The sequence below is a fragment of the Tiliqua scincoides genome, chromosome 4, assembly GCF_035046505.1.
Source record: "Tiliqua scincoides isolate rTilSci1 chromosome 4, rTilSci1.hap2, whole genome shotgun sequence".
In the NCBI taxonomy this organism is placed as follows: Eukaryota; Metazoa; Chordata; class Lepidosauria; order Squamata; family Scincidae; genus Tiliqua; species Tiliqua scincoides.
The window spans coordinates 19,521,769-19,535,994 of NC_089824.1; the positions used below are offsets into that span (position 1 = coordinate 19,521,769).

The window sequence follows — 14,226 nt, forward strand, 5'->3', positions numbered from 1 at the left end:
CAAAATTAAATCCAGAGTCACCTGTCCTCTGGTGGGCTCCTTGACTAGCTGATCTAAGCCACAGTCATTTAGCACGTCAAGAAATCCGGTTTCCTTATCGTGACCAGAACACAAATTGACCCAGTCAATATGAGGATAATTGAAGTCCCCCATGATTACAACCCTGTCCTTCCTTGTCACCTCCCTGATCTGTTTCCTCATTTCAATTCCCCATCAGATTTCTGGTCTGGAGGACGATAGCACACCCCCAGTGTTACATCGCTGCACAAGCCTGGTAATTTAACCCACAGAGATTCTACGGTGGAGTCGGACCCACCTTCAATCTCTACTTTGCTGGATTCTATCCCTTCCTTAACATAAAGGGCCACCCCACCTCCAACACGCCCCTGCCTGTCCCTCCTGTAGAGTTTATAGCCCGGGATTGCGGTATCCCACTGATTCTCCGCATTCCACCAGGTTTCCGTTATGCCCACTATGTCAATATTTTCCCTTGTCGCCAGACATTCCAGTTCTCCCACCTTTGCTCGTAGACTTCGGGCATTCGCATAAAAGCATTTATACACGGAATGCCCCAGGATGGGCTGCTTATTCGCTCCTTTGTCCCCGCATCCTCTCATTGTGCCAAACCGTTTATCACATCCCATCACCCTACCTTTCCCAATTTCTTCTCCTACCCTGCCTTTGTCTTGTTGTTCTCTAACCTCCCCATCCTCATCCCATAGGGATGAGGAGTCCCGAACCGGATGCCCCTCGGCTCCTGTCGGCCTTCCCCCAGGGATCAGTTTAAAAGCTGCTCTGCCACCTTTTTAATGTTATGCGCTTTTTAATGTCACCATGGCTTATATCTTAAGAAGCATGCATAGAAGGAAGCCCATGGACGTTGACCTTCCCCATCACTCTTGACATAGCAGCCTTCTTTGTTTACCAGAAATTCATTGGGGGGGGGGAGGGGGTCAGAGGATCCCTCAGAATAGGACTGCATAAAGCACAGAGCACAGCAGAGTTAAGGAAAGATTGCAAAAATTGTCCCACTATCTCTTGCGCAAATGGAAGTGCCTTCCATTCATGAAAGTGAAACTCAGAGCAAAAGCCCATTTCTCTCAGCTTCATTTCTATTTATTTCCACTTTATTTCTCTATTTATACTATGCATTTTATAGTTTTATATATTTTAATGTACAGTGCATGTATTTTTCAAGTGTTGTGAGCCACTGTGGGTGCACTTCGGGGGAAAAGGCGGAATATTAATCAAGTAAATAAATAATTTTTTCCCCCTTCTTTAAATGAATGACAGGTGCCCTGAGCCAGAAGGCTTTTCTGAAGATGAATGAGATTGCAAGTCACTTTGAGCACTGCATATATACAGTTTCCATGTCTGTGGTTTCCTATTAAACCACAAAGAGCGCAATGCTAACTTGTGCTGGAACAGGCAGGCCAAGTGGCCTGCACTGTATCCAGCACAAGTTTAGGGCTGGCTGATCCGAGCAGAACACAGTGGCCAAGAGCTGCTCTGCACCACCTGGGAAAGAGGCTAAGATCTGGCATAAGTGCTGGATTGTGGCTCCACCTCCCACTCCTTGCCAGCCCGCCCACAGGAACTCCCACGGCCCACCCTCCCCTCGCCCTGAGATGCCTCCTCCCATCCTTCCCACACCCCCTAAGACCACCACACCAACTGAGCTGAGTTGGCACATACCTACTGCATGTTGTTGGCATGGAGACTGGATGTAGTTTCTATGGGCTGGCATGCATGCCTATACAGCTGACTCGCACAGAGGTGCAAATGTGCTTTATGGTGTGTTTCTGACCCTCCCAGGCTGGCCAGCGGACAGTTCCACTTGCCCCAGATGAGCCTGCAGTTGGCAAATGGCAAGACTGATTAAAATCTAACATTTTGGGTACAATTCTAACTGCACCCTGGGCCGACGCACAGTCCCTGGCCCAGGACGCAGTTAGAATTATACCCACAATGTGAGAATTTAATCAGTCTTGCCATTTGCCAACTGCAGGCTCATCTGGGGCAAGTGGAACTGTCCACAGGTGATTAGCACCTGCTCCTGGCAACCAATCACGTGTCTCTTTTATTCTCCACTTTCAAATAGCTTTATAATGTGTAGAGAAGGAGAGCTTAGCTAGAGTTTAGCATACAGTCAAGCAAAGAAAGCTGAATTCTGAATGCACTTCTTATTGCCTGCGGGCCCGTTAGCCTTTTAATGGTAGACCAGAAGGAGGTGGCAGGAGGGAAAGTAGAGAAGTGGTGGTGATGAGTGGCTCAACCTCCTATATTGCTCATTTTAATGCATAACTATTGAAATAAGTAATTTGTTTAATGTTAAATATCTAAGCAGCTTGTAAATTACTGACTTTCACATTTTGTCCGTGAGATTGTAAGGACTCCCCATGATAAGTCTGTAAAGGATATTTTTAAAAGCTTTGGTTACTTACAAATGGCAAAGATCAACTACTTTTATATTTTACAGGGGTGTATAAAAGCCAAGAAGCCCGTTTAATGCTCCATATATATCTCATTAAAGCACCATCCCATACTTCTGTGAATAAACTGAAGGAGGAAAAATGGGCAATGGATGGTTTTGTGAGTATAGCTCTGAAAAAATCCAATACTGTCTTAATAGGAAATGATGGCTCATTCATGGCACTGGGAGGAAACAGTATTTTAAAAATGAAAGATAATTAGCAGGGTTGAAAAAAAGGTTGCTGACAGGCAAGAACAAATGTTCATACTACAGTATAGTCTCCTAACAGGTATAGGGAAATGCAATTCCATTGCAAAGGCAGAATTATTCTTAAATAGTGTCCATGGCTCTTGTTTTTTGTTTTTACCATACATAGTATGGCCGACCACTTTGCCATTACTTTCCAAACATGGATTTTTTTTCATTCTGTTGTAAAAACATGTAATATTTACCCCTTCTGTAATGTGCTGTACATTGGGCTGTCCAGGAAGATGGTCCAGAAACTTCAGTGGATGTAACATGCAGCTGCTAGACTGTTGACCATTGCAGCTCACTCTGAGTGCACCATTCTGCTGTTATTCGACTGTGGCTGCAATCCTAACCACAATTTCCTGAGAGTAAGCCCCATTGAACAAAATAGGACTTACTTCTGAGTAGACCTGGTTAGGATTGTGTCCTGCATTGGATACCATTTTGTATCTTGACCCAATTCAGGGTGCTGGTTATTACCTTTAAAGCCCTATATGGTCTGGAAGAAGCTACTTGAAGGCCCTGTGCACTCATATGTTCCTTCCTAAACCGGAGGGCCTCTCTGACTTGTAATGATCAGCTGAAGACATTGGAACAGAGACGTGGTATTTTTGGTGATGTTGTTGCAGCTGTGGGGCAACATGGGGGATATTCCAGCATGGGGCCTGATAGATAGGCAGTCCATCAGGCCCCATGCTAGTTATCTTCAAGCACTCTCTGAAGACTTTTCTGACTCTCTGTCTGTCTCTCTGAAGGCTTTTTTCCCAGGAAACTGGATGTGAATTCTTTTCACCAAAAACAGGCAGAAACACAGATGTGCATTACCTCTGCAAGGCTCAGAAAAGCCTCCAGAGGTGAGGGGAACACGGCTCCTCTCACCTTTCGGAGGCTTTGCATAACATCAAGCCTCACTTGACGAAAGGGGTGCTGGTCCACATCTCTGTCATTAACACACGACTGTATTTTAAAACTGCTGTATTATGCTATGAGTTGTGGCTTCTGGTATCAGCTGAAGTTTTAGCATGTTGCTCTTTCTCTTAAAAACATTTTATGTCTTTTGAGTATTTAACTATTTTCATCACTTTGTGAAATTTAATTTTTAAAAGCAGTTCATACATTTATTAAATAAATCGGATGACTATGGAGATGCAAACTAATATATCTTGCCATGAATATATTTAAGGATTTTATCCCACCTTTCGGACTCCCCGTGACACCTTACAATAAAATGTAATGTAATACAATAAAGCCACATTAAAAGCAGTTATAACAATATAGAAAAATCAATTTAAAAGGAGGAAAAAGCAACAGGAACAAAACGTCAACAGGTATTCTCAAAAGCTTTGTGAAAAAATGTACAAAGCAACCAGACTGAAATATTTTTCTTAAATCTCCTCTAGTGAGAGTACAAAGAGATGTTAATACCAGCAACAATAAGGCAATTCAGAATTCAAGATTTATAATGGCCTGCAATCATCATACCCCACTACCTCCTGCTCAGAAAACCTATTTCTGTGGAGGGGAAAAGAATAGTCATGTGTAGCTGAATGGTTTAAGTGCCTCATTCCAGCCTAAATCAAATCTGTTTGTGAATTTTCAGCCTAGATATTATTGCTTAGTTTAATTCTGATCTATCTTTTTATCTCTGTAGGTTTCTGCTGAGCCTGATGGTGCAACCTACGTTTTCCAAGGATTTATCCAGGGTAAAGATTATGGGCAATTTGGACTTCAAAGACTAGGTAACTACTAGAGAGTAATACTGCGACTCTTAAGTATTATTCGGTGATCTATAGGCAAACAGTGCATTGATAGACAATCCCAATAAGTTCAAAAGGACTTATTCCCTGATAAGATTATTTGGGTAGTAAGATGATGGGCCCAGTACTATTGGGCTTACTTCTGGTGCTCCTGGTTCACTGCCGGCGCTAGACATCATAAAAGCGCTGTAAGGCGCTGGCGGTGAGCCCGCAGTGCCAGCGGAAAGATCAGCACCAGGAGACTGCATTGCTGGAGCACCAGGCAGTAGGTATCCTGACCAGGCAGTGAGGATTATTACCTGGGCAGGAGGGTGGCAGGGAGGAGGTGGAAATGGGCAGGGGGAGGGCTAGCCAGAAGGAAGATCAGGCCCGGGAGGGGGGGACAGCAGAGGCTGCCGCCTTATCCTATGCACCTTTCCAAGCTGTGGAGCCCTACATGGGCCTTCTAGTTCTGAGCCAGTTTAAGAGCGTGCAGCTCCAAGGAAACCCATTAAGGCCGCATGGGCTTGAAACATTGTGGGAATGGCAGCAGAATACAGTGGCGGCCATTATAGTGCCACTGTGCCTCACAACAGAGCATAGGATTGGGCTGCCTCACCTTTCTGGGATCTTGGGGGGGGGGGAACTGGGTAGCAGGAGTTGACAAATAAGTTATTCAAGGTGATGGCTGAAGATTGCTGAACTAGACAAAATAACTGATCATATTGCAAAAGGACATAGACTGTAACCACCAAGTTCACTGATAAAATGAATGTCACTCATGCACAGCATAAGCATGAACTTCCCTGCACTGGGGCAATACCAGGCACTATTTTTAGAGGAAACATTCGGTATTAGGGGACATCATCTTCCCCTTTCCCTGGTCCTATTACCAGTACTGTGGCAGGCTTTGAAGTGTGCTGCAAATTGGGCACAAAACAAAATACATATAAGCTCAAAGCTCTGACCTGTTTTTATGGTTAACTCCTGAACCCACCACCTATCTTTTTGAAATTTAGGAGAGATCTTATGTAGGAGCATATCTATATTACTTCTGAGGTCCATGCAAACTGGCTGCAAGACCAGCATGAACCTTTAAAAATGGTCAAACTTTGAATGAAAACTCTATTACTTTCCCTAGTTTCTAGAAATAATTGATATATCCCTTTGCTGTTAATATAGTAGAAACAAAATATTTTGAATAACTCATCCAATTTATTCAGATCAGCTACAATCACCCATCTCATACCTTTGCCAAAAAGAGCTTCTTCCATGAATGGAAGAAGCACTTTGGGTTCATTATTGCTTTGAGTAAAGAAAATAAGAACAGCCCCACTGGATCAGGCCATAGGCCCATCTAGGCCAGCTTCCTGTATCTCACAGCGGCCCACCAAATGCCCCAGGGAGCACACCAGATAGCAAGAGACCTGCATCCTGGTGCCCTCCCATGCATCTGACACAGCCCATTTCTAAAATCAGGAGGTTGCACATACACATCATGGCTTGTAACCCGTAATGGATTTTTCCTCCAGAATCTTGTCCAATCCTCTTTTAAAGGCATCCAGGCCAGATGCCATCACCACATCCTGTGGCAAGGAGTTCCACAGACCGACCACACACTGAGTAAAGGAATATTTTCTTTTGTCTGTCCTAACTCTGCCAACACTCAATTTTAGTGGATGTCCCCTGGTTCTGGTGTTACGTGAGATTTTAAAGAGCATCTCTCTATCCACTTTATCCTTCCCATGCATAATTTTGTATGTCTCAATCATGTCTCCCCTGAGGCGTCTCTTTTCTAGGCTGAAGAGGCCCAAATGCCATAGCCTTTCCTCATAAGGAAGGTGCCCCAGCCCAGTAATCATCTTAGTCGCTCTCTTTTGCACCTTTTCCATTTCCACTATGTCCTTTTTGAGATGTGGCGACCAGAACTGGACACAATACTCCAGGTGTGGCCTTACCATCGATTTGTACAACGGCATTATAATATTAGCGGTTTTGTTCTCAATACCTTTTCTAATGATCCCAAGCATAGAATTGGCCTTCACTGCCGCTGCACATTGGGTCAACACTTTCATCGATCCTGTCCCCAAGATCTTTCTCCTTATCTGTCACAGACAGCTCAGAACCCATTAGCCTATATGTGAAGATTTGATTTTTTGCCCCAATGTGCATGACTTTACACTTACTGACATTGAAAGGCATCTGCCATTTTGCTGCCCATTCTGCCAGTTTGGAGAGATCCTTCTGGAGCTCCTCACAATCACTTCTGGTCTTCACCACTCGGAAAAGTTTGGTGTCATCTGCAAACGTTGCCACCTCACTGCTTGCACCCTGTCTCCAGGTCATTTATGAAGAGGTTGAAGAGCACCGGTCCCAGGACAGATCTTTTGGGCACACTGCTTTTCACCTCTCTCCATTGTGAAAATTGCCCATTGACACCCACTCTCTGTTTCCTGGTCTTCAACCAGTTCTCAATCCATGAGATGACCTGCCCTCTAATTCCCTGACTGTGGTGTTTTTTCAGTAGCCTTTGGTGAGGGACCATGTGAAACGCCTTCGGAAAGTCCAGATATATAATGTCCACGGGTTCTCCCAAATCCACATGCCTGTTGATCTTTTCAAAGAATTCTATAAGGTTTGTGAGGCAAGACTTACCCTTACAGAAGCCATGCTGATTCTCTCTCAGCAAGGCTTGTTCGTCTATGTGTTTTGAGATTCTGTCTTTAATGAGGCATTCCACCATCTTACCCGGTATAGATGTTAGGCTGACTGACCTATAGTTTCCTGGGTCCCCCCTCCTTCCCTTTTTAAAAATCGGTGTGACATTTGCTGTCCTTGAATCTTCTGGTACCGTGGCCATTTTGAGGAACATGTTGCATATTTTAGTCAAGAGATCAGCAACTTCATTCTTCAGTTCCTTAATAACTCTTGGGTGGATGCCATCAGGGCCCGGTGACTTATTGATCTTTAATTTATCAATGAGGTCTGAAACATCTTCTCTTTTAACCTCTATCTGACTTAATTCCTTGGTCAGGAGGGGTCGTTCGGGCAGCGGTATCTGCCTGAGGTCTTCTGCAGTGAAGACAGATGCAAAGAACTCATTTAATTTCTCTACCATCTCTTTTTATCTCCCCTTTCCCTCCCTCACCATCCAGAGGGCCAACCGCTTCTCTAGCAGGTTTCCTGCTTCTAATATTTTTGAAGAAGCTTTTATTATTCCCCTTAATGTTGCTGGCCATGCGTTCCTCATAGCCTCTCTTGGCCTCCCGTATTACCTTCTTCCATTTCTTTTGCCACAGTTTATGTTCCTTTTTATTCTCCTCATTAGGGCAAGACTTCCATTTACGGAAGGAAGCTTCCTTGCCCTTTACGGCCTCTCTAACTTGGCTGGTTAGCCATGCGGGCACTCTCCTGGATTTAGTCGAGCCCTTCTTCCTTTGCGGTATGCACTTCCGCTGGGCCTCTATTACTGTTGATTTGAGCAACCTCCATGCTCTCTGTAGAGACTGGACTCTTTTTACCTTCCCTTTCAACCTCCTTCTAACCAGCCTCCTCATTTGAGGGAAGTCCGTTTGTCGGAAGTCAAGGGTTTTTGTGATAGATTTGCCCAGTATTCTTCCCCCTACTTGCATGTCAAAACAAATTGCAGCATGATCACTGTTCCTCAATGGCTCAGTAACATTGACATCTCTAACCAGGTCCTGAGTACCGCATCATATTAAATCCAGAGACACCTGTCCTCTGGTGGGCTCCATGACTAGCTTCTCTAAGGCACAGTTATTTAGCATGTCAAGGAATCCGGTCTCCTTTCGTGAACAGAACACAAATTGACCCAGTCAATATGAGGATAATTGAAGTCCTCCATGATTACAACCCTGTCCCTCCTTGTCACCTCCCTGATCTGTTTCCTCATTTCAAGGTCCCCTTCCGGTTTCTGTTCTGGAGGACGATAGTACGCCCTCAGTATCACTCCTCAGGCCTGGTAATTTAACCCACAGAGATTCTACGGTGGAGTGGGACCCACCTTCAATCTCTACTTTGCTGGATTCTATCCCTTCCTTAACATAAACGGCCACCCCACCTCCAACACGCCCCTGCCTGTCCCTCCTGTAGAGTTTATAGCCTGGGATTGCGGTATCCCACTGATTCTCCGCATTCCACCAGGTTTCCGTTATGCCCACTATGTCAATGTTTTCCCTAGTCACCAGACATTCCAGTTCTCCCATCTTTGCTCCGAGACTTCGGGCATTTGCATAAAAGCATTTGTACATGGAATGCCCCAGGATGGGCTGCTTATTAGTCCCTTTATCCCTCCATCCTCTCATTGTGCCAAACCATCTATCACATCCCATCATGCTTCCATTTCCAATTTCTTTACTCTGTCTTTACTTTATTGTTCTCTAACCTCCCCATCCTTTTCCCATAGGGATGAGGAGTCCTGAACCGGATGGCTCCTGTCAGCCTTCCCCCAGGGGCCAGTTTAAAAGCTGCTTTGCACCTTTTTAATGTTATGCGCCAGCAGTCTGGTTCCATTTTGGTTCAAATGAAGCCCGTCCCTCTTGTACAGGCCTCACTTGTCCCAAAATGTTCCCCAGTGCCTAGCTGGCCCTGCGCGTGGAACAGGTAGCACTTCAGAGAACACTACCTTTGAGGTCCTGGCTTTCAGCTTTCTACCTAATAGCCTAAATTTGGCCTCCAGGATCTCTCAGCTACACTTGCCCACATCTTTGATGCCGACATGCACTACAAATTATATCCTATCTGGATAGGAGTTATATCCTATCTGCAAGTTAATCTGTGTGCCTTGTCTTCTTGCACCAACTTTGCCTATCAGAGAACTACTGACAGAAAGCGGGGGGAGGGGGCATCCAGCACACCCATACTAATGAAAGGGGCAATGACTGTCGTACAAACAAGCCTAGAGAAAAATGAACAAAATCTATCACAGCTAGAAAGCCCAATTAATGAAAGTACAGGACATCAGTTACATTTTCCATAATTTGGGACAGACAAAACTCTGCTCATTATTAAAGGAGTCTCCATGCTACAGTTCTAATGAGTTCACCAATCTCTATATCACAAGACAACTAAGAGAGCTGCTAGATCAAACCAAAGCCCCATCTAGGAAACATCTAGTTTCCCACAGCAACCAACCAGAAGCCTCTGCAAAGCTCACAAGCCGACATTACTAGTTGCCACTGGTAGACTTATCCTCCATTAATTTGTCTAATTTTCAGGTACTGCAAAGTATGCTGGATTCTAGATACTAGGTATCTTGACCAATGGAATACTGAAAGGGCAGTTTTCAAGCTCTTGAGCATGTACAAGCTGTATGAATTAAATGCAATGACCTTTTCCCTCCTTCTTTGGTTTCTCTGCTTTATGTTTTATTGTTTATAAGATATTTTGAAATATAAACAAGGAGTATAACTGGAGGAAACAGAAATAAATGGATTTTATTTTCCCAGGACTGAATATGTCTGAAGGTTCAAATTCTTCAAACCAACCACATGGTACAAACAGCAGTTCTGTGGCCATTGCTATTCTCGTGCCTTTCTTTGCGCTTATATTAGCAGGATTTGGGTTTTACCTTTATAAACAAAGGTAGGTATGACTTATAAACCTATAAGAAAATATGGTTGCTATTAGTCGCTGGGAACTGAATCTGGCTGTATAGATTAAGTCCTCTGTGTAGGTTTCAAAATTAATCTAGATTGCTGGGGCATGGAGGGCTATGGAGCCAGGCTATTTTGCTTCAGTAAATGTATTGTAATTACCCCTGGGTGGGAGCACATGAAGGTACATAGCTTGAACATGTTTCTGACCATGACGTTTTACCCAAATTGTCTTCTGAAAAGAAGTCTGAACTGAATGTCACAGGCAGGGCCAGCCCAAGACCTGAGACAGTCACCCACATGCTGCCGCCCCTTACCTGATATGCCAACCTCTGCCTCTCTGACATTCTGTCCCACTGCTCTCTTCCTTCTCTACACTTCCATTTTGTCCCCCTCTTCCTTTCCCATCCAGGGAGTGGGAAGGGGAGAATCAGTGTAGGTGAGCATGTGGACAGGAGTGGGCACCAGTCTGCTTCTTGAGGTGACCATTTCAGTTGGACTTACTAAATGGGCCAGCCCTGGGAGCAGGCCCTGAAATCGCAGATCCTGAGAGTCTCATTCTTGCTTGAATAACCTAAGGGCAAGTCTACATGTTACAATGACCACAGGCAGAACGAGGCGGATGAATGTCTTCCTTACCAGAATTCACAAGTTTGGGTGATTGTCCTGGACTATACTATTTTAAAGACAACATTAGGCAGTCATGAGAGATTATTTTGTGTGTGGGATGCAATAAATCTAGCATGTGCAGACAGGCTTGGGGGAAAAAATGAGGAGGGCAGAGCTGTGATGAACTTACCCAGCCTTGTTTGGAAGCAGCGACTTTGTATGACAACTCCACATGATCAGAAAAATTCACTTGATGGTCCCCACCCATAAAGATGGTAGCACTTACAAACACCATCACCATCATAGACAGGGTATGCTCAAACAAGGCATAGAGAAGCTGTGGGAAACATAAGTAGTCCACAGTTCCTGTAAGTGCAAATCACTTTTAAGGCTCAGCAAACATATGCACAGATAAAGAAGAAAAGCTACATCTCAGAATTTTGTTGCAGGAAAACTCTGTGATTGTTAAATGACATACAAAACAAGGGGACATAGTTAATGTAGAGATCAGGACACATACACCAGGTGCAGAGCACATATTTTTTTTGTGGAGAACATGTCTGGAGCAATTTCTAGCATCAACAATTAAAAATGTTCCCAGATTACAGAGTTGGGAAACACCCCTCTACCCAAGACCAGGGATAACCTCTAGCAATCAGAACAAACAGTGGTGGGCTAGATTATTTGATATAAGGAAATAAGTGGAATAGAATGAAGAGCTCTGCTACTTCCACTATAAGAACGGCATGCATTAAGATCAGATTTGGGACAGGAGATATATTATTATTATTATTATTATTATTATTATTATTATTATTATTATTATTATTATTATTAACAGTATTTATATACCGCTTTTCAACTAAAAGTTCACAAAGCGGTTTACAGAGAAAAATCAAATAACTAAATGGCACCCTGTCCAAAAAGGGCTCACAATCTAAAAAGATGCCAAGGAATACCAGCAGACAGCCACTAGAACAGACAGTGCTGGGGTGAGGTGGGCTAGTTACTCTCCCCTTGCTAAAAAAGGAGCACCGAATAGAAAAAGTGCCTTTTGAACATATCCCAGAATCTTCAAAATCTCCCCCCACTCATTTGATTGAGAGTCTTGATGGAACCCATAACAATATTTGCCCTTGATAGCTTTAGCCCATCCTTGGTAGTATCATTAAACTGAATTATTAAGTGCTTGTATACTCCATTATATACAAGGTAAATTAAGAGTTCCCTTGAAATACATGCAGTCTGGTGCCTATATACACTACCTCATTTTAGAGCTGTCAGACATGTTTGATAGGTAAGGTTATTGTACTACATTATACCTTTACTTCTTCCTATTTAAATTGTTGTTGTAAATTATTCTTCCTAAGAGAGGAGCAAGGTTATTCAAATTTCTTGGCATCTCAGGACATCACAATAAAAAGGGGTTGCTGTGTACTAACCATATTGCCTATATTTTGCTTTTGACATTTACAGGATTGCGGCTCATATTTCTTGTATAATTTATCTTACATTCCACATGGTTTACCAGGTTGTAAGTGCTTAGAAGAGCCCGAAGCCAGGGAAAGTCTTTTATGAAACACAATTGTTCTACAGCAGTCATTGACAATTCAACTATTATCAGGCTATGCTGACATCACAAACATCTCTCAAAGATTGACTGTGTTGACCTTAGTCAAGTAATAACTTGGGTTATTTGAGTTATATAGACAAGTATATAGATATAGATATAAAGGCAACCCTTTAGGCTCTGTTCAATTAATTTGAGATCTTCATATGAACAGTTTTCTACCTGCTATGGTTAATCAGTCATGGAATTGATACGGAGTAGAACCAGGCAAAATTGTCATACATTTTGATTTTGTGTGTGTGTGAAAATGTTCATGTTTAATAAGGAAAATAACCTATATTTGAACATCTAAACCAGCAATTTTCAACCTTTCTCATCTTGCTGCACACTGACAAGGCACTAAAATTGTCAAGGCACACCATCAGGTTTTTGACAATAGTCAAGGCACACCGTGCTGCCAGTGGGGGGCTTAAATCTCCCATTTTTCCTAATAAATGACCTTCCTCCAAATTCCTATGACACACCTGTGGACTGCTTGTGGCACACAATGTGCCACGGCACAGTGGTTGAAAATGGCTGATCTAAACAATGACTGACTTTATTCATTTCAAATTGTATTTCATTTAACTGTTGTTGTTCCATTTGAGAATCCTGCATCAAAATTCAAGTTCTAAATCTGAATTCAATTCAAATTCAATTCAGGGGAGTGGCAGCAAAATGCAAGTACAGGTATAACCTAATTATCCATGGATTTTTTTACCTGCAGTTTTATCTCAACATGATACAGGAAGCTGGACTAGATAGGCCCTGGGCCTGATCGAGGAGGGCTTTTCTTATGTTATTATCAAATTATAAATAGTTTTGATAAATAATAATCTTTCCTTTATCTTTCTTCAACAGAACTGCACCTAAAACACAATATACAGGATGTTCTGTTCATGAAAATAACAATGGACAAGCTGCTTTTGAAAACCCCATGTATGACACAAATGCAAAATCTGTGGAAGGGAAGGCTGTGAGATTTGATCCCAACTTGAACACAGTCTGCACAATGGTATAACATGGCGACAGCTTGACTTCAGTGATCTGAAAATTGAAACACAACACAGTGCACTTCTAGTTCACTGATTAAAAAAAATTAAAGCACATTTTGCAGGATTTCCTGGGTCACCTTCTCCTGAGGATGAGAGATAAGAGTGAATTTGTTTTTGTTTTTCATGGACTGAAAAAATTGACTTCATGATCACCATGGAGTATTTACAGAAAATCAGCTGCACTCCATGAGTGCTAACTCACAGTTTATTTGCTTTTTTAAAAAAGGAGATTATTCTACAAAAAAAAAAAAAAATTAAAAAACATATTTGCATATATTGGAGGAGCATCCACTATCAGTACTTCTGTGCTTTATAAACTATGCTAGAGGGACTGGATTTTAAAAGAACAAAGCAAAAGATATATGGTAGAAATAACATTATATTTACGAGACAGCAAAGTCACTGACTTCTCTAACAGTCACAAGCTTCATCATTTCCCAACAGTCAGAATTTTGTCCAATTTGCTCATATACCTTCTCTCTTTTCCCCCTCCCCATATCTATGAATTTGTAAAATTATGCCACGGCCATTAATAAATTTGCAAGTACAACCTATTAGTTCTGTGCCACAGGGGGGTAATTAAGCATCAGGTTCTCAGGTTATTTTATTCCATGCATTTAATTCCTGCTCCATTTTTGCCTTTTTTCATACTAAAACCTCCTGCTGCAGTTGGCTACAAAAGGGAGTTCCATTTCCTTCTCCTGTTTCACATCACCTTTTCCCTAAATCATCTCTCCAACAGCATTATAAAAACAGTTGGGACATGCCGTACTATTTATCAGTTCACGTTTTGTAATACTGCAATTGTCTTTATTGCCGAGCGCTATTTATGAAAGTATCTGTTTTGTACTTTATCCCCACAACAATTTCAATTTCTCTT

General features: G+C 42.6%; 1 protein-coding gene across 1 annotated transcript in view; it reads left to right on the top strand.

Moving 5' to 3' along the window:
• CSMD3 (CUB and Sushi multiple domains 3) overlaps positions 1 to 13,312 on the top strand; it is a 710,986-nt gene extending 697,674 nt beyond the window's left edge. The window contains exons 69-72 of the mRNA XM_066624387.1: positions 2,480 to 2,592; positions 4,374 to 4,461; positions 9,927 to 10,062; positions 13,153 to 13,312. Of these exons, the coding sequence (XP_066480484.1) occupies positions 2,480 to 2,592; positions 4,374 to 4,461; positions 9,927 to 10,062; positions 13,153 to 13,312 (497 nt within the window). The remainder of the gene's footprint in view (positions 1 to 2,479; positions 2,593 to 4,373; positions 4,462 to 9,926; positions 10,063 to 13,152) is intronic.
• The last annotated feature ends 914 nt before the right edge of the window (positions 13,313 to 14,226 follow it).